The sequence below is a fragment of the Brassica rapa genome, chromosome A07 (assembly GCF_000309985.2).
Source record: "Brassica rapa cultivar Chiifu-401-42 chromosome A07, CAAS_Brap_v3.01, whole genome shotgun sequence".
Taxonomy (NCBI): Eukaryota; Viridiplantae; Streptophyta; class Magnoliopsida; order Brassicales; family Brassicaceae; genus Brassica; species Brassica rapa.
In genome coordinates this window covers 11,925,615-11,947,120 of record NC_024801.2, presented here as the reverse complement: position 1 = coordinate 11,947,120, position 21,506 = coordinate 11,925,615, and the positions used below count along the sequence as shown (strand labels likewise).

The 21,506-nt window shown below is 35.8% G+C and overlaps 1 protein-coding gene and 2 long non-coding RNA genes across 6 annotated transcripts; 2 read left to right on the top strand and 1 right to left on the bottom strand.

Moving 5' to 3' along the window:
* Positions 1–159: 159 nt before the first annotated feature.
* Positions 160–5,176, top strand: LOC103829126. Of its 4 annotated transcripts, none has more exons than XR_004449495.1 (5): positions 160–3,758; positions 3,840–3,974; positions 4,130–4,569; positions 4,602–4,687; positions 4,773–5,176. It is a non-coding gene; the product is annotated as an uncharacterized LOC103829126 (long non-coding RNA). The 4 variants fall into 4 exon arrangements; XR_625451.3 differs by having other exon boundaries at positions 163–3,758; positions 4,130–4,377; positions 4,451–4,687; XR_625452.3 differs by having other exon boundaries at positions 3,861–3,974; positions 4,130–4,687.
* Positions 5,177–5,449: 273 nt separating this feature from the next.
* LOC117126713 lies at positions 5,450–7,483 on the top strand. Its single transcript, XR_004449496.1, has 2 exons — positions 5,450–5,920; positions 6,444–7,483. It is a non-coding gene; the product is annotated as an uncharacterized LOC117126713 (long non-coding RNA).
* A 9,034-nt stretch (positions 7,484–16,517) lies between these two features.
* Positions 16,518–21,423, bottom strand: LOC103829124 (protein JINGUBANG). The gene is made up of 2 exons (XM_033275623.1): positions 21,350–21,423; positions 16,518–21,216 (listed from the first exon to the last, which is right to left on the bottom strand). Exon 2 carries the CDS (start codon positions 19,187–19,189, stop codon positions 17,933–17,935), a length of 1,257 nt encoding a protein of 418 aa, XP_033131514.1. The 5' UTR covers positions 19,190–21,216; positions 21,350–21,423; the 3' UTR covers positions 16,518–17,932.
* Positions 21,424–21,506: the final 83 nt, after the last annotated feature.

The following is a 21,506-nucleotide window of genomic DNA, read 5'->3' as shown; positions in this document are numbered from 1 at the left end:
ACGTGCATAATGCCACTCCAACACTACGGTCGCAGCTGCTTTCGCTTGATGGTCCGTGCTTAGTTTTACATTTCTGGTCGCAGTCCTCACAAGTGCCTAGACCATCTCTGCACAAATTCCCTTGTGCCTCAATCATAACTGTAATAACACATACAGACAAAGCATAAATATTTGTATAAAAATAGACAAAGCATAAATTGTGCAAGAATGATTAGACATTACAAGAACAAAAAGCGTATAAGATATTAAATATGTTAACTGAATCATAGTGAGAACTTGTAAAATTGTATAAGGTATATTATACCCCAAAAAAGAAAACGAAAAATAGAAGACGTAATATACCTAACGCAGACATGATAAAGAAGCTGACGAATAATACATAAGAAATTGTCCTCTCCATTTCTGATAAAATGAGGAAAAGTGTTGTGCTATTCCGTTAACAAAGGCTAAGTATTTATACAGCAGTCATGAGATTCACAATTAATACAGAGAATCATGATGTGTATATATACTAATTATGTCAGTAACTATGGTGTATATTCGGCTTTAATTGGTGATCTGATTAGAGGAAATATAAGGAAAACGTGATGCTTCTCTAAATATACACTATTTAAGAAGAATTAATACTTTCTTGGCGCTCACTTTCCACAGATAACCATTGTATCTAAACCGGTTTAATCAATGTTTCGAGGTAACGACATCGTTTTTGATGCTCACGTTACTTTCTTGGCGCTTACGTCACATCCCATATATCATATAACCATCGAATACTGAGAACTAATAAAAAATGTGATTTTTGTAGTAAAGTTGTTAGATTGTATAAGGTATACGGGAACTAGAAACACTCTTGCTTTTGGGATCGGTCTCTACAAGTGGCGAATATACTCGCTGAGGTTTAGGAGCAGAAGAGCATAGAAACAACATCAAAATCGAACCGTGTCTTTTTTTGTACTAGAGAGCTTTTGTCTGGATCCCAAAGTTGTTGTGTTCATGTCGTGAACATATTTCTGTCTCTGCAGAGCATGATCAATATGCTAAAGCAAGACACAATATGCTAAAGTTTTTGTGGTTTGCTCCGTAGCCTAACCTTATTGGCCAGCTTCATCTTCATCCTCTGTTCCAGGAGAAGCTTCTCTTTAGCTTCTTTTGATTCCAGTGGGTTTCTTGGGACAGCAGCGACAACAGTCTTAGGTGGTTCCTCATTGCTCTTGGGCTCAGCTCCGTCTACTCTAGAAGCAGCTGCCTTCACAATTGTTGATCTTCCATTCCTTTTTCTCAAGTTGTAAGCACTGAGTGAGACTCTGTTCTTTGACTCGATGGTTTTGGGATTAAGGATGAAACTGAAACCCATGTGAAGAAAAAAAAGAAAGAAAAAAGATCAGAGCTTTCACACCAAGTAAAAAGCTAAGAAATTAATGTGTTCCATAAAATGTCTTGATGAGCTTATGTTTACTATTAGATATAGAAAAGTGTACATAATACACGTGTACATACATGTATATATATACTCACATGTACATTCATTCATTAATTAATGAGAGATATACTTTAAGTTTGTTACACTCTTGATATTTACTTATGAGCTTTTAGCCATCCACTACCACCTAATCTGCATCAACCAGGCAGGATTATTTCAGCTTATATCCACCTATTATTGTTGATTCAGTGGCAAGCCTGATCATGATAGCTTCAGTTTTCGCCTTCAGAAGCTGGGGTAAGGTAACAACAGGGACGCAACCGTCAAGAAGATAAGTGTCAATGAAGGCGCGGCATCGATTGGTTTTTGGTTTATTAAGAACTATCGAACTTGCGGAGAAATTCAAACCTTGGAGTGAGATTCAAGATAGAGCAAAGATCGGACCAAATAGGTGTGAAGTCTTACCTCTCTTGGTCGTGAGAAAGAAAAAGAATAGTATTAGCCTAGTGGTTTTCAGACTGATCAAACTTCAGAGTACGAACCAGGGACAAGCCTATGGAGCATCCAGCGATGCAGTACATATAAAGAAATACATTTTTACTTTAATTTAATAGAGTCTCATTCACACACATAGCTTTGAGATCAATACCCAAATCGAACCAGCTTATCCCAAACCAATTTGGTTTTGATTCAGACTCGATTATATCTTAGGTTCAATTTGAAAATAGTTTTATTAAACAAATTCGATGATACCGTCAATCAACTCCAATCCAAGTTAAATAAGTATAGAATATAATATAACTTAATAAATTATAAAATAATATTAAAAAACTTTTATATAAATAAATAGTTTTATTCATCATGAATTAAAAGACTATATAAAATTTTATATAAACAGAAACAAAGCAATTTATTTGTTATTTTACTATAAAATGATTTCATCTATAATTTTATTTTACATTTTAACATTTTGTGTTATTTTATTGAATTACATATAAAAATTTAGTATTCTATCATATCGATTCAGCACACACAAAATATATCAAATCCTAATAAAATACCTAAATTCAAATTTATAAAATTTAACTAATATATAATATTGTGAATAAAATATGTTTCAATCCTGTAAATAACAAAAAAAAAAATATTCAAACAATCTTAAGGGATTATTTGTATAATTAAAATTTTGAATATATAAATTATCATAATCTAAACATTATTGTAATTTCCAAATACACTTACAAACAAACTTGTATCTTTTTGTAGACAAATCTGCGCGAAGTGCAGACTTGCCCTAGTCTTTATATATAAAGAGTACAATTGCTTCTGTCACAGCCTTCCACATCAGCCTCCACATATGAAAGTCGTGCGTCCTGAAGCCGCCACGGGTCCATCCACACAAAACGCGCCGTTTCATTTATTCTTCAGCATAGTGGGCTTTCTTTGGGTGTTCTGTATCTAGGCTTTGGACTGTCGAGTTTAGTTCCGTATCCGCCCCGAGAGAACAGAAGACGCCACTAACCCTAATCAGTAGGCATGGGCGTTCGGGTACCCGTTCGGGTTTCTTGGATTTCGGTTCCATTTTGTAACACCTCCTAGGTCCCATTCTAGTAAATTTACAGGTACAGATCGGATTCGGATATAACACTTCGGTTTTGGATCGGTTCGGATATATCCGAAGTAACCACATATCATTCGGATTCGGCTTATATCGGATCGGTTCGGATATATACAAAGTAAAATCTAAAATTTAAAAGTATAACATAAGAAATATATTTTTCTTTGCATATAATAGAGTATTTAAGGTATTTATTTAATTTTTCAATACTTATTGTTATATATCATATCCAAATAAATATGAAATTAAATATTTGAAGTACATATTTATATCAAATATTTATATTATGTATTAATTTGAACATTCGGATTGGTTTCCTCGGATATTTTTTCGGGTTTTCGTGCTTTTCAGATTTTCGGGTTGCCCGTTCGGGTTCGGTTAATAACACTCCGGGTTCGGATATGTTTAGTAACACCCTATAAGATCCATTGAAGTATTTTTTACATTTCGGATCGGGTACGGATAGGTTTTTTCGGTTCGGATTCGGATTGGATTTCGGGTTTCGGATTTTATGCCCAGCCCTACTAATCAGCTTCAGACAAGAAACGAAGGTTGTATCTCTGCATCCTTCGACGGCGACTCGATGTCGTGTCCTCTTTCTATCACCATCTGAAACAGTCCGAGTTAAGAGTTCGTGTTTAATCCCATCGATTCGCTCTCCCACGATGTGTATTCAAAGCATTCTTCGAGCTGAGAGGCGGTGTGGTTTTTGTATAAATATATGTGAGATTTCTCCCTTTCAACTCATCTTCTCTTTGAATCTCTTATATTCATCCTGATAGATTTTGATATGGCTAACTCCAGGGTTTTTTCTCTGATCTGAAGTCCGGCAAGTGTACCTCCGTCATCGAGGCTAGGCTCCTGCGGTTCTGGGAGGCCAGGAACATTAAATGCGGTGGGGAACTCATGTGGGTTGATATGCTCCTGGTGGATGTTAACGTAAGTCTGTTCTCCATATTTTTATTATTCATGATTCAACAATGTTCCCGCGAGCTTCTTCAGGTTTGTTCACTATTGTTTTTATATTATTGTTTTCTCCTTATATTCTTCTCCTCCTGATGTTTGGTTTTTCTATGAATTGAATTATGTTTTAGGCTACCATGATGCAAGCCACCATCAATGCTAGCGGGCTTCCGAGATTTCGGTCTAGGCTCGCCGCCGGGACGATGTTCTCCGTCTCCGGATTTGATGTGTCTGGTGTGCCCAGAATTTCCTCCTTTCTTCACTATCACCACGAGTAGAAAGATGACCATCATGAAGGCTTGAGTCATCTGTAATTTTTTCCTCAAGATCTAAAAAACAAGATTGAAGAATCTAAGTTATAAAGAAGCTTTGCAATTTGGTATTTGAGTTTTTTTATAAATCTACAATAATGATTTTGAGATTGATTCTTCTCCTGTTTCATTACATCTCAGTGTTTGCTATCTGAGTGTTTTTTTACGCTCAAGCCAACCATCTTAACCAGAAGTTATTGGCCTTGGATGTGGAGCCTGAGGTGATGCCGCTACCAGTAATAACCTCAAGTTCATGGGAGGTAACCTTTCATTGATCTCCTACAACTTGCAGGCTGGATTTTCCTAAATGCAATTTCTGGCACACATATATACTTACTATGACAAAGAAACAAGTGACAGTGACACCTTCATAGCCAGGTAGTTTGCTCTAGCTTTAACAATTTGTTCTTGATTTTTTTGCTTGAAAACCCACAATGTAGACAAATACGACTGTTTTTTGTAGCTTTGGTAATGGTGACTTAGCCTCTTCCCAGCGCCGGTCAATATGTTTCATGGGCCCTACTCAAAATTTGGACTTTAGCTGTGTAAAAAAATTGATGAAACAGTACCTTAAAGGAAAAACGAGAATTATGTATGGGCCCGTAAGCGGCAGCTTATACTGCTTCCGCAGCGGGCTATGCCTGCCTCTTCCACAAGTTCGATGAAATATGGTGGTGCTGATAAAATAGAAACAGTAACAGTGTCAGAGCTCAACACCTATGTTCTCAACTCTACACCTCAGATCCATTGCCTATATCTTTCCTAATGCTTATTGTTTTCACATTCATTCATTGTAGTGTTCTACTTCAGGTTGTAGTGTTCTTTATTCCTTAAAAAGGAATTTTTTATTAGATCTGTCGTTATGCATAGTGCCGGTATTAGCGACCCTTTAGATGCAGAAGTCCCACGATTTGTACAAGAAATTGTGGGGGAAAACATACATGTTCCATCTGACTGAGTTCAATTTCTCCTCAAAACATCAGACCTTCACTGTTGCACTCATGTTGGAATGCCACCATCGTCTCTCTACAGCAACATTTGATGTTGATACACCCTAAATTCAGTTCATACTTTGCAAACCTCTTTATTGATATGAAGCTTTACATTTTTCTTTTTAAAACAGAAAGGCACAACCAGGGCCGGCTTAAGGCTACAAAGGGCCCTTGGGCGAAAATATTTTTTAGGCCTCTTAACTAATTAATTTTGATATTATAATTAAAATATTTTTAAAAACAATATTAAAATTTTAAAACAAAGTAACTAAATTTATAATTTTCGTTTTCAACTTTTAACTTTTAAAAACATAGATTTCTATATCACTAAAATATTGTCAAAAGTTAACATTAAAATATCACAAATAAAAATCTGGATCCTTGTTATAAAAATAAAATAATATATATGGACCCTTTATATTAATAAAATTTGATGGGGTTTAGATGGGCCATGGACGGATGTACTGTTGCCCTGCCCATTAAGCCGGCCCTGAGCACAACTATCCTAAAGGTGATATATGCCTTCTGCCACATGTATCGCCTGCAACTGCTCTGATGGTGAGAAAGCAGCTATTGACCAGATCACCGGTGGTGATGACATCCTCTCACACCCCCCTGGGTTGGCTTGGGAATTTGAATCATAGCCTTCGGGTCCTGTTCCGTTTGACCCGCTGCAGATCAGGTGCGGGTCGAGCGTTTTGAAAAAATTGAGTCGCGGGTGTGGATGCGGGTTAAGACGATTTTATGCAGGGCTAGTGCGGGTTAGTGGATTTTGATTCACAGGTACCCGCCAACCCGCAAAATTAAAAAAAAATGATTAAAAAGTATTTAAAAAAAAAAAAATTTTTTTTTTGAAAATACGAATTTTCTTTACAAACAAAATTAAAATTAAAATAATATAAAAACTTATTTATCAATATATTATTTTATAGAAAAATTGATTAAATAATTATTTTATTAATTAAAAATATAACATGTGGGTCCCGCAGGTTACCCGCAAAATAAAGCGGGCGGGTGCGGGTAGTAGTTTATCTCTTTCCGGGTTGAGCGGGTCAGAATTTTAAGTAAAAAAAAAAAGAGTCAACCCACGGGTTGGCAGATCGAACGGGCAGGTTGATCCGCGAACACACGCCTACCCCTAGGGTATGGGATGCAACAGCCGCTGCTGAGCAGCCCACTTCTGGTGGAAGCAATGCAGAGGAACATCTGGTTCCAGCAAGAGGAAACACACCAAAAATCACATATCTCCATCAAGTTTTATGATATCTGAACCATGTTCGCTTCTTCCACGAATAATAACGTCTAAGCCTATCAGTGAGACAAAGAATTTGTTCAGCTCAACTGCACATATTTTCCATTGAGTGTCAATGTGTCACTGGATAAAAAATATATTTACCCCGACCTCAGTCTATTTGATTATATCTCTAATTCTATTACCACATCTAAATAAGGATTAAAAAACGATGTAATTCATGTATGATCTCTTCTGTGTCCAACGAACTTTCAATGTAGTAAAATGTGCTTATAATAATTCAGGAGCATTAACAGATTTAACAATATATGTACATATATGTACGCTTTGAACATGATGAAACCCTCTCTATGTACGCCCATTTCAAAAATATTGCAAATTTATAACATAGTTGTCGTTATGTTTTCGTAAATAATCATGCAATATTACTTTCAAATATTTGTTATGCTTTCGTAATGGTGGTGACCGAGTGGCATTCTTACTCTAGGCAAAAGCTTAATACATTTCCAATATATATTTGAAAATATAGGTGGTACAAATAAATCAAAATATATGTAAGACAAGTTGAAGAAAAAACTTCAAAAAAATAAATGTTTTAAGACCCTTAAAAATTATGAAATTATTGGTTCTAAAGCCAAAGTAAAATTTAATCCGTATATCTTTAACAATTATTTTAATTCATTATTTATTTGTTTTGCTCATTATGTTATACATAGCTTTTAATAATAAAAATAAAAAGTTGTTTTTTGAAACACCTAAAAAGTAAGCTTTTATTATTAAAAATTTAGGTAGACAAAACAATGAAAATAAATTTAAAATTGCCTAACGACACATATTTTTATAACACATATCTATATATTCATATATAAAAAATATAAATACCTAACATATAACAAAAATTATAGGAAAATCCCGGGCGACCGACCCTAGTATATATATAAATATTTCTTTAGATTTACGCTTATATGTTTGTCATATTCTACTTAAACAACACTGCAGCAATCGGGATACACACAGATGAATCCATATTTGTGAGATGATGAGATCTTTAGGGATCAATGAACTTCAAAAAATATATCCGAAGTCTATAAATGTCATAATCGGAAAGCTATCTTCTCCACTAAATATAGAAGAAACCAAAGTTTGGGCCACCTGATTGTAAGGTTGAAATCTATCTGTGAATAGAAAAGGAAGTATATATCATCTTGAGAGAGGACTTTTTTGTAACAAGACGAGCTCAAGTTGGGCAACTTACATCTCTACTTTTCATTCTCACGGTCATTTACAAGTACCAAGGTCTGTGCCAAGTTTGTCCACTTTTGTCACTCAAGATGGGTCTTCTCATTCCAATCATGTCTAAAATGTGTGATGTACAGTTATGTATTTGGCTTGTCTGGTTGTAAATCATGTGTTATAGAAATAGTATAGCAAGATTCTCTGATTAACTAGACAAATTTTGAATAATTCATGTAGATGTAAAATTGGTTACAAAGAGAAAAAAAATATTTTCTTGCGTATAACTTTTATCTATCTTAATGCATTTCATTATATATGCATGTACTTATAAGTATACATTATGAAAGTAATATGTAAAACTAGTCGCACACCATGTGATTTTCATTGTGGTAGACCTATAAATTGCTTTCTTTATGTGTGCCTTGAAATGCACTGAATCAAAATTAAGAGTCATAATGATAAATTCGCTAGTTTTAGTCCACATTTTGTTTTGATCATGTCTCCCCATGCAGAAAGGGGATATATATACATTCATGAATCATGAATCTTAACGCAAATGACGTGGTCATTGTAATATTACGTTTGTTAAGAATGTGTTCCTTTACTCGGATACGAAAGAAATATAAGTTACTTTTTGTGTTGAAAGAGTAGATCTCGAATTTGTCAAGAGTAATTCTTGGGTTCACCCCCTAGAATGAACCTCTAGGTTCACCCCCTAGGATGAACATCTAGGTTCACCAACCAATAGTGTTTGAGTATTTGATATTTGATATCTTTTAAAAAAGGAAACAACATTGAATTTCCAAATAAGATTATCTTTTTAAAATAAAACAAGAAAAATAGTTACAAAAAATAAATAAATAAATATTTTTAAGTCTTCAGCAAAATACTAAACCCTATACCCTAAATCTTAAACCCTAAACCTTAAATTTTGGATAAACTCTAAACGTTTGAAAATCTTAAACCCTAAATCATACATTAAAAACTAAATTTTAATAACACTAAACCCTAAATCCTAATCACTAAACCCTAAACCCTTGGATAAACCCTGAACCCTTGGATAAATCATAAACTGTAAATCAAAAATATTTAAAATTAAACTCTAGAGTTTATGATTTATCCAAGGGTTCAGAGTTTACCCAAGGGTTTAGGGTTTAGTGATTAGGATTTAGGGTTTAGTGTTATTAAAATTTAGTTTTTAATGTATGATTTAGGGTTTAAGATTTTTAAACGTTTAGAGTTTATCCAAAGTTTAAGGTTTAGGGTTTAGGGTTTAAGATTTAGGGTATAGGGTTTAGTATTTTGCTAAAGACTTAAAAATATTTATTTATTTATTTTTTGTAACTATTTTTATGTATTTTTATTGTTTTATTTTAAAAAGATAATCTTATTTGGAAATTCAATGTTGTTTCCTTTTTTAAAAGATATCAAATATCACATAATCAAACACTATTGGTTGGTGAACCTAGAGGTTCACCTTAAGGGGTGAACCCAAGAATTACTCATTTGTTAAGGAGTTATTCTTGGGTTCACCTCCTAAGGTGAATCTCTAGGTTAACCAACCAATAGTGTTTGAGTATTTGATATTTGATATCTTTTAAAAAAAGAAATAGAATTTCTAAATTAGATTATATTTTTAAAATAAAAAATAAAAATACAGAAAAATAATAAACGTTACAAAAAAAAATTAATATTGTTAAGCTGTCGGCAAAATACTAAACCCTATACCCTAAACCCTAAACCTTTGGATAAACCTTAAACTTTTGGATAAACCCTAAACCTTTGGTTAAATCTTAAACCCTAAATCATACATTAAAACTAAATCTTAATAACACTAAACCCTAAATCCTAATCACTAAATCCTAAACTCTTGGATAAACCATGAACCCTTGGGTAAATCATAAACTATAAATCAAAAATATTAAAAATTAAACCCTAGAGTTTATGATTTATCCAAGGGTTCAGAGTTTATCCAAGGGTTTAGGGTTTAGTGATTAGGATTTAGAGTTTAGTGTTATTAAAATTTAGTGTTTAGGGTTTATCCAAAAGTTTAAGGTTTATCCAAAGTTTAAAGTTTAAAATTTAGGGTTTAGGGTTTAAGATTTAGGGTATAGAGTTTAGTATTTTGCTGACAGCTTAACATATTAATTTATTTATTTTTTTATAACTATTTTTATGTATTTTTATTTTTAAAATATAATTTAATTTGGAAATTCAATTTTGTTTCCTTTTTTAAAAGATATCAAGTAGCAAATACTCAAACACTATTGGTCCTAAAGGTTAACCCTAGGGGGTGAACCCAAAAATAACTCCTATATCTGTTTGGCTTATGTATATATATCGATGTAACCTCAATGAAGTAAATAACAAGTATTCTTCTAGTCTTTCTCTTGTTTGTCATGGTATAAGAGCCACCCAAAAATTAAAACTTGGTTGTGCGTTCTTTGACGAGAGAAACATGGTTGATGGAAAGGACGTCGTAAGTTCATCAAGTGTAACAGTTGAAGGCGGAATGTCGCCTTATTACTTGGCTCCGTCGGATAACCCTGGCACAGCGATCACGCCGGTGATTCTGAATGGAGAAAAATATGCCGAGTGGGCATCAGAATTTGAAAACGCTTTACGTGCTAAGCGTAAGATTGGTTTTTTGAATGGAAGTTTGAAGATTCAGGATGAGAAAGAGAAGCCCGTGGAGGCAGAGATGTGGAGGAAGGCTAATTCCATGATCGTCGGTTGGATCAAGGCGTCGATCTTGCCAGTGATACGATCAACAATGTCGTTTTCACCTGACGCATACAAGATGTGGACAGAGCTCCGAAAGTGCTTCTCTGTGGGAAGTACTGTCTGTGTGCATCAGCTCAAAGCAGAGCTAGCTTCGTGTAAACAGAGTGGATCCAGCATCATGGATTACTTTGGAAGGTTATCTCAGAAGTGGGAGGAACTCTTAAATTGCAAGCCTATTCCGACTAGTACTTGTAATGCATCTGAAATCTACGCAAAAGAGTACAAGGAATAGAAGGTGCATCAATTCCTTATGGGCCTCAATGAAGCAAGATTTAGCAACGTCTGCACCAACATCAGTGGGATGGAAGTGTTTCCAGATCTCAACTCGGTTTATCAACGAGTGGTCAGAGAGATGGAGAGGTTGGGTGCTTCTCGTCTTGATTCGAAAGAAGCGCCAGTTGGCTTTTCTGCTACAAGCGTACAGAGAGATGGAGAAGATGCAACTATGGGAGGCGTAATGGCTGCAGTGGCACGTAGTCGAGGATCAGTGGTGTGTAGAAATTGTGGTCGTGCTGGCCATGAGAAGGAGTGCTGGCAGCTTATTAGATTCCCTGAGTGGTTCACTGAACGGAATCAATCGAGTGGAAGTGGAGGTAGAGGTCGTGGTAGATTGAAGTCCAACTCCACGCGAGCAAATGTTGTGCACGTACAAGGCGGCTCGACTGGAAGTTCGTCTGCAAACCAAGGGAATTCTATGCCACAGTTCACTATAGAGCAATGGGCGTCCTTGACATCACTGCTGGAGCGTCAAAATCCTTCTCCAACTCCTGATCGGTTAAACGGTACGGTACAAACTGGTGAGGTTATTATAGACACCAGATATCACTTCACAGGAAGGGGGATGTTCTATTACTGGTTGATGTACGTAGTATCATTCCTGTCATGTGAGCTTTGCAGACGGTAGTAACGTGATGGCTACCAAGAGTGGCAGTTTGAGATTGTCTGCGAGTTTGTTGTTGGCAAATGTTCTATTTGTTCCTAATCTGAATTGTACTCTATTGTCTGTAGCGAAATTGCTTCGAAAAACTGGCTGCTTGACAGTATTCACAGACACTTTGTGTATTTTGCAGGAGCATTTTACGAGGACTCTGATTGGAGCCGGTGAAGTCAAAAATGGTGTCTATGTTTATCGGGATGTAACAGTAATGAGAGGTCACAGAGTTAAAGCTTCTGAAGATCAGATTGTGTGGCATCGTCGTCTTGGACATCCTGCTTATGGTGTTTTGAATTTTTTGTCGTTTGTTTCTGGTGTTAAAGACGTCCCAAACAAGTTTGATGGATGCGATATTAGTTTTCAGTCTAAATCAACTAAAGAAATGTTTTTAGAAAGTCTTAATAAAAGTTTAGCTCCATTTGATTTGAAACATGTTGATCTTTGGGGCCCCTAACATATGGCCTTCGATTTTGATTCAGAACAAACCCTTTACCTTTGATTTCGATTCAGAACAAACCTTTTGCCTTTGATTTCGATTCAGAACAAACCCCTCTCCTCCCAAAACACTATCAACGCGACGCGTGTCGTTACAAGAGACGTATCTTATGTTCCCTAATTAAGAAACGTTGCTTAAGTTAATTGTTTTTTTCTTTTTTTTTAAATTCCTAATCAAATTAAAAGACCTAACTAAGAGCCCCGATAATCATGGTCTTAAAAAAAAAGTTTTAATGACTTTCTTATTAAATATTTTTTGTTTTGTTTTGGTTCTAAAGTATAGAGAGACATAGGAAAAAAAAATGCAACGAAAAAAAAACTAAACCAAAACCACAATCCGGTTTATTGAAAACAAATAGACTTGAAACCAAAAACAGATTAATGTAATGTCAGCAACATGTATTTTTATGTTTTATCTAATATCATATATAATTAAAACATTAATCACATTGAAACTATAACTAATAGTGATTGGTAAACATAATTTTATTAAATTAACTTCATAGTAATATTAGTTAATGTTATCATACATATATTTCACTATAGTCAATCATATTTTAGTAAATAATTTATCAATACAAAATGTCACATTTAAAAATTATTATTATTTAACAATATACTTATTTAATATATTTATAAGGAAAATTTCTATAAATAAGGATAAAAATTCTTACAGTTATTATTATTAAAAAGTTATAATTATATATTTTATAACTTATATATGTTATAAATTAATTCACATATAAATACTAACGAAAATTCTTACAATTATTATTATTAAATTAGTTCACATATAAAACTTTATGACATAAGCGGTCGTTTGGGTGGATTCTCCTATGGACAAGCCCTGGCTACTCTAGATCAATTGCAAGTCCCTAAAACTAGGCCTGGGCATTTTACCCGGACCCGAAGATCCGATCCGAAACCGATCCGAAAAAACCCGGTTTGGGTAGGAACCGACCCGATCAAATTACCCTATCGGGTCTTGTTGTAGAAGATCTGCGGGTCTTGGACCCGACCCGACCTGAACCCGAAACCCGATGGGTATCCGAATTAATAATGTAAATTAAATAAAATGCATCAAGAGGGAATCGAAGACGGGTTATTTGTCTAGAGAATATGAAGGTCAACCACTAGGAGACAACGAATTGTTGTTGTATTTCGCATAGTTTAGTATATATACACATTTTAACATAATAAAAACACAAATTTTGAATAAAATTTTGAATATTTTTGGATATATAAATATTTTCAAATATTTTTTTGTATTTTTAGGTCTTTTTTAGATCGAACCCGAACCGAACCCGACCCGAAACCGAACCAAATCCGAACCGATAAATTCTAATTACCCGAATGGGTCTAACTATCTAAGACCCGACCCGACCCGTATCCGGCACGACCCGAACCGACCTGGAACCGAAAATTTGAAATTACCCTATCGGGTCCTAAACTCTTAGACCCGAAAGACCCGGACCTGAAAGGACCCGACCCGAATCCGACCCGACGACCCGAATGCCCAGGCCTACCTAAAACTATGGATAATATTTTGATACGCCACCAATAGTCATGAGGAATGCTTTTTTTTTTGTTCAACAGTCATGAGGAAATGCTATGATAATAAATTGCTTGTTGCTAACAATGATCTAATATCAATACAAGTTTGTATGGACATTTAGTTGTAATGGCGATATACCTATACTCAACCCGAGTATTATTATTGATTGGTTGGCAACAGGTACTATTAAAATTGTTTTTCTTATAACTCAGCAATATGTTGCTTGCTAATTTGTACCTGTTTGACAAAAACAACAAGTAAAATGTGATTTATCATGCAATTTCTGTTTTCTTTTTATAAGTCTTGCCTTGTTTTCTTTTTGGCTTTTCCAAGTAATTTCTTTAGTATTTTCAAAGTACTATTCTTCCTTTGAAAATGAGTTGGTACTTTCTTGTATTATGCTAAAAATTTGTAATTTCCATTTTTCAGGTCAACCTATGAAAGAGAGATGTTTCACTTAACAAATTGTTGTTTTGCTTTGTGTATTCACAATGAATGGATTACAGCGGTAAGTAATCGTTTATTAAGTAATTTAGTCTTATTCACTGCTAAAATGTTATATGTCTTACCATTCCAATGCGACTGCCTAAGCAAATCCATATAAAAGAAATATGAAAAGGTGGAAATGAGAGTAAATATAAAAACGAAAAAGAGAGGAAAAAGGAAGAAAATAAGTTACGCTCACTAAAACCAGCGAAAAAATAAATGTGAGTTTTGCACTGTTTAAATAGTAATCAGAGTAAATGTTGAATAAAAGAATTTCACTTGACTGTCAATTTTTTGGCGTAAACTGGAGTAATAAAATGTTTCACCTTTATTATTTACACTATATATACCATACAATCAGATGTTGTAGTCATGAAATCCGGAGTCCAACCAGAGTCTCACCAAACCTTCCAAACCGGCCATCTAGATAGTACCAACGAGAAAGGTTCATTCCAAAGAGTGCATATCAACAACCATACGGAATTTTGGCATGAAACCAATTTTCACGGAAGACCAACTCAAGAATTCATTACTGAAGTTTGGAATTACAAGAAAATCTTCACGGAGGAAAAAGTTATGAATTTTACAAACATGAGGTTTTCTAGACCGTCCAGTTGTGAGTACCAGCTCTTAGAAGTGGATTTGAACCCAACCATGAAGCGGTCCGAGTCAAACTCAATTATGGACTTCAAGAGGGATGTTTTTTGGATCCAACAAGCCAAGAATCAAGAGGAAAGGCCCAGTAAAAAGTTGAAGATATAACCATTTTTCCTACACCGGTTATAAGGAGAGAGTTATGGAAAGATTGGAAAGTCAATTCAGCCAACAATCTCCAAACCAAGAATACTCAACCAAGACAGCTTCCACACGATCCAAGACATCCAGAGGACACATCCAACATTCCAGAAGAGCCTTACATCATTTTACCATACACCAGCAAGCATTGGAACAAGATAATCTTCATTTTGGGTAACTTGCCTTTTTCAGATTCATTCTTGCTTGGAGGAGTTAAGGACTAACGGCTCTTTCTCTTCCAACCAGAAGATACCAAGATCAATGTGAGTTTATTCAACAATCAGAGACTCCTATTTCGTGGATACAAAACCAAGATATCAAGATACAAGATCAGACCTTCCAAATGGCTACAAATCAGCCTAACGGCTAGTTCATTGAAGACAAAGACCATCAGCTTTATTTTCATGTATTTCCTTTCCTTTCTAGAGTATTAGAACATTGTTGTTTAGTCAAGGTAAAGCTTATATAAGCTCAAGACCATTCATCATTGTTACCCACCCATGATCATTTTGAAAGTAATAAGAAATTGTTCTGTTTACAAAGTTGAGAATTCTTTGTTAGTTATTTAGCTCTAGGCAATGTTTTTAAACCCGACCCGGACACCAAACCGGACGACTTACCGGGTTATTGGGTTACTGGGTCGACCGCGGGTGAACCGCGGATTAATAAATAAATTAATTTTATTATATAATAATATATCAGCTATGTAAATAAAAATATAGAAACTAAATTTTAATATTTTCTAAATATTTTTTAAAACATAAAATAATAGTTTGGATATGTATATAATTTATGTTTTATTTTTTTTAGAAAATACTTAATTTTAGTTTTTATATTTTTATTTTCATTTGACATACAAAATTTCAAAAAGTAGTTTACATTATTTAAAATTTTCTCCAACAAAGTAAGATTTACGACATCTAAGAAAATCAAGACATAAAATTTATAAATATTTAAATGTCTAATTGAATAATAAATTAAACTTCAAATACAAAATAAACCAAAAGTAAAAGATCATTGTAATAAAATATCAATAATGGAAATAAACTAACATCAAATCACATCAACTAATTTTGGTTCTCTCTACCATCATTCACTTCGTTTTCTTTAGGTGGCATAGTGAAACTGAAATCTTCATCAATATCTAAAAAGCACAAATATAAAACTGAAAAAAAAACCTAACTTTTTTTTGTCAGCACCTTGGAAACTTAGAATATAAAACATAATCTAAAAACTTAATTAAAAACTTTAAAAAATGAAGTAAAAGTTATTTATTGGTTCGACCGGTGGTTCAACCGGTATCGGGTTTTGAGTTTTACTGGGTTTTTGCGGGTTTTTGCGGGTTTTTAAATATTGAGTTTTTCATAAAACCCAAACCGAATTTTTTCTGGGTCACCGGATTTACCGGTTCAACCGCGGGTCCGGGTCGGGTTTCAAAACACTGGCTCTAGGTGTGTGATTCACTTGGTGCTACTGAAACCACGTCCAGTGAGTCTTGTGTAATTTAAGTCAGTCGGTTCGTCCATTAATTGAAAGAGTCAATCCCTATCCATCGATCCATTCCATCCACCGGCTTAGTTTGAGAGTGTTCATACGACCAACAAACTTAAATCCATTGCATCCACCATTTCGACCATCCTTTCTATCTTTCCATCATATTCTTATTCTATGTTTTGTTCTTAGTTTAAATCATTTTAATCCATTTGCATTCGTTTTAGGTACATCTTGCTTGATCAGCCTTCAATCGGCTCATATAGATCCTATATCATATCTACGTTCGACCAGCCAGCGAACCATCTATCAATTCGTGGGTTACCCCCATGTGCCTACAACACTCGTGGTAAGAAATCAGATCGATGGGACCTCAAAGCGCCGGTGTGTCCAAGAACCATATATTTTTTCGCCTGACTGTCAGACCACCACCCGCAGAGTCACCCGCCGGCCCCAAAATGCTGGAACCGAAAGATTAAGGTCCGACTTTGTAACCTTAAATGACGCAATCTGCCTAAGACTCACCCTCCTCCTAGGTCCTAGACATCACATACCTTCTCACACTCATGGCGACGAAACCGAAGACTCCGAGCCGGAGAGAAACCATCAAGGGAACCTCCATCCTGCATAACAAAACCTCTGACATCGAAACTCTTTCCACCAATTGCTATGAGTACCAATGGTGACATAAATAGTCAAATCAATCCTTTTAAATCTTTCCATATATCACAATTCGGAATGTTACAGGTTGACTAACAATTTCCGGCACTGTTTCCATCGTCCTCTGACGGGAAGATTGGCACCTTCCCCGACGAACCACCAGAGCGGCAGTGCTCACCTAGGGATAAAATATAATTGTCGCGAGGCACATAATTTATGGGTAGGGCTTAAACTAGCATCCTTCCCGATTTTGTATCCCACTGGATAGACTTTTCGAGTACATTTTTATATTTTATAGACTTAAAATTATGATCGATTTCAGTATAGAGCAACCTTGATTACAAAATAATAATATCGTATCCTAGTGTTAAAAGGAAATTGTCTTATCCACTCTCACGGGCGCCTTCTGACTTCTTGTTTCGGTGGAACCTATTTGTCTTGAAAATCTCACTTAAGGTTCATGAACTTTATAACATGCGAATATTATAATGATCTTATTTTTCATCTAAGCAACCCCAATATATAGTTTAAAGAGATAGTTTAACAACCAATCACAAACTTACACAGAATCTAATACATCAAAATGTCATAAATTTATCAAACTCAGTACGTCATCCCATTGACTTCCCCAGGTTTTAAGGTGACACAGGCAGCATCTTCATTCCTGCGCCTGAAGGAACATGTGCAGATGTGCCAACTTGTTCAATTTTAATCTATTTGATCAAACCATTAATGACCTTATTCTTAAAGCATTATTACCAACCTTGGTCTTTTTATAAATCTTAGATGCACACAGATATTTAAACATTCTGTCACGTAGTGCATTAATCTCTTGTTTTATAAAAATGACAGTTAAAAAACGCCAAATTTGTTTTTCGCCAAACAAATGATAAATTAATTTGACAAAGAAAAAGGAAAACAAATTAATAAATAAGATAAATATTCACAAGACAAGACTCTTGTAAATTGAATTATCCGGTTTGGAGACGGAGACCTTCCAACACTTAACCTCTCCGTCAAGACTTCCACTAACGATTGAAACGACGCCGCCTGACTCCAAATCTCTAACTGCTGCAAGCGACTTAACCGGTTTCGTGTGACCGGAAAGCACCTCCAAGCAACTATAACAACCGTCGGTTCCGCGCCGCCAAATCCTGACCGTCCGATCAGCAGATCCACTTAGGAGCAAATCAGACACGTTAAACAAGCTAAGTATTGCTTTGTCGTGTCCTCTCAAAGCACCACTCACCGCCATGTAGTTAGAGCTGTCCACTCTCTCCCAAACCAAAATTGACCGGTCACACGAACCGGAGAACAAAACCGATCCGTCGTCGTTTAATGCCAGAGCGTTAACAGCAGATTTGTGTTTTTCTAATGTCGCGACTAACTCGTGTCGTTTCGAGTCGTCGGGTTTCGCCCAAACCCGAATACGTCTGTCCGCGGATCCAGTATAAACGGTACCGTTAGCAGAGACGGCGACGGCGTTAACGGCGTCATCATGGGCTTTGACTGATTCCTTGCAACGAAGATCGGAAGCTCTCCATATCTTCAGTGTCTTGTCCCAAGAAACGGAGTAAATGAAGCCGTTATTAACGGCAAGAGCGGTAACGGCGTCAGCGTGTTCGATCCAGAGACGTTTCTTGTGACGGCGAACCTGAACGTAGTTTTTAGGGAGAGCGAAACGTCGCAAACGGTCGTTTAAAGTAGGAAGCGTCGTTAACTGTTTGTAACCGCTTTTCGCGGTTAATTTCCAAACTCCGATTTTACCGTCCTGATGAGCGGTAAATATTTTCTCACCGGAGAAACCGACTGACTTGACGGAGCCTGAGAAAGGATCATGACCGTTGAAAGTGTCGAGATGAGCACACATGGCGCGATCGTAGATGCTGACTTCGTGTCCGGAGACTGCGAAGAGATAACCTCCGTTGACGGCGAGACAAGTGACGGGGAGACTCCGTTCGCGGAGTTTGAACGAGGAGGTAACGGAGTGAGAGACGGTGACGGCGTGAGTGTCGGAGGGGATTTTCTGAAGAGATGGAACAGAAGGGAGTGTCTGGAGAGAGAGACTGCTATGGAGGCTGCTTAAGCCGGTGGCTTCGCTGAGCGACGATGACGTGGCGCTATCGTCGGAATCTAAATGCTTTAGAGATTTTTGTACTCGTCTTCTCCGGGAAGAATCCAGCCATGACATAACCCTCATGCTTGTTAAGTTTCTCCTTTCTCTTATGAGTATGTATCCTGTTTGGTGAGAGAAGTTAAGCTTCGTGTAGTTGAAGATGAAGACGACGAAGAGATATGTCTATATATATAGAAGCACTTCGTGCAGAGAGATTCGCCACGTGGCAGTTAAGTACAGAGCTTAAACTAAAAAGATTGAGCATTTGTACTTGGAAAGATCCAAGGGTATTATGGTAAAATCAGCGCAAATAGTCAAATACTCAATGGTGTGTTTGTGGGGTAAAAAACAAAGAACTCGAAAACAAGTGAAAAAGAAGAAGAGATAGGGTTTGCGTTACAGCATTGATGAGGTTGGAAGATAGCGCATGGGTCAAAGAGAAAGTAGGACCCAATAGTTATGAGCAAGTTCTATCATCAATATAGCTAAACTAATGAGGTTTTTGAAGATGAATCATTGTGATCAATAGTAGTAACAAATGGGTGTGAGTGCATAAGTGGGTTACTTGGAGGAAAACCGAAAATGATTGTAGATATTGGTCACATCGTTGCTGGAAAGTGGAAAGTTGCTAATTAAAGAGAGACACAATGAATGGCCCGGGCCAATGTCAGAACTCAGAACAGAACCACATTGTTCATTGAATAGCCGTAACCAAATGGATTGATAAATATTTTACTTTCTAATAAAAAGATGCAAGTAGGAAAAGTTGGTCGTTACCTCGAGTGGACTGGGAAGCAGCGATGATAAGAAATTGCCAGCCAAGAATAGTGAAAGGTAAGTTGGGAGGCTCTCATACCATATTCTTTCTGATATTCCAAGAACCTACGATTTGATTTGTAGCCAGGAGAAAACGTCAGGTATTTTACGTCAGCTAACTATAGTTTGCTATATGATCTATCATACTAACAAAAACAAAAAGCTCATTTCACAAACAGAAAGAGAATACATGTATGTTAAAAGCTGACCAATCCGAAACCAACGTGGTCCAGACTTACAAGGTTCGTTCCATGTCTTTACTATCCTCAATAGGATACTTGTTGGTGTTGAATCACAGTACTCATAAAATGGGCCGTTCAAACTCGCCCAACTCCCCATAACTGAAAACCAAAGATTTAGTGGGAGTTAACACAAACTACGAATTGATCACCTCACAGAGTAGAAGGTAAGATTGAACAATCAACATTAACGGTGGACCATAAAGATTTGGTGCATATGAACTGTCTTTGCTAATGAAGATTAGTGATAAAATTATATTATTTAAAAATTAAAAGACCAATGGCGGATGCATCTTTTTCCTACGCACAAAAATAGCCATATATAATTTATTTGTACTACCATTCTTTGGATTCAGACAGTTCTTCGATAGATACATATTATTTCATTCATTTGTTTTATACCAATTTAATTATAGCATTTATCTAAATCATAACGAGATATATCATAGAAGATCAACATTCTAGAAAGTTATATGTTTTTTGACATTCTAAAAAGTTAAGCACTCCTACGGTCTTTTTTCTCTTGTATCCAAAACTTCATGATTCATTTACAAACACCATTCCGTGCATATTAATTGGCACGTTTTACATTGTTATTCGAAAGCTTTTCTTTTAAATAGTCGGTTTGAATGTTTTTTTATGCTAAATCGAATATTGAATATCCGGACGGTTTGTAACAATTGTGGAACTTTCCCTATCAAGTATGACAGATGAGAACGTTGAGTATAGTGCTTTAGATTGTTGTTATATATTTGACAAGAATAGCCCAAAAATGTCGTTATATTTTGATAAATAAGACTAAAGAGATAGTAAAGAGAAGAAATAGATCGAGAAAGCAAAAGAAAAAGAAAAGAGGTCGCACTTTAAGTAAGGACCAAAAGAGCAAGTCACCAATATATGAATTATGAACCGTATGCACTACGCGTACGGCTTTTTCTTCACTCGTCGATGGGTCCCTGAATGAGCTTCTTCAGTGGAAGATGACCAAACCCAACCAAGAAACTTGCATGTAGCCACATCCTTTAAATTCCATGATGTTTTTTTTCCCTAAAACACCTAAATTTCAAATTCCATGATGTAATGCACGTATTTGTGAAGCCAAAGCTAATTTTCTTCATTACTTGGCTACGAAAACTAGTGGAACTAGTACTTGTTTAATATTACACATTTATAGAAGAAGAAGCTATACCTAAAAAGATGGTATCGTGTGTATCTTCGATCATAACTCCCATAATCAATGCCCTTCTCACCGTTCCATAATCTATCAAACACATGCATTTAGAATAAGATTGTACTTTCTTTCTTACTACGAAAAAGATTGTATCCAGTGGTTACGGACTTCTACG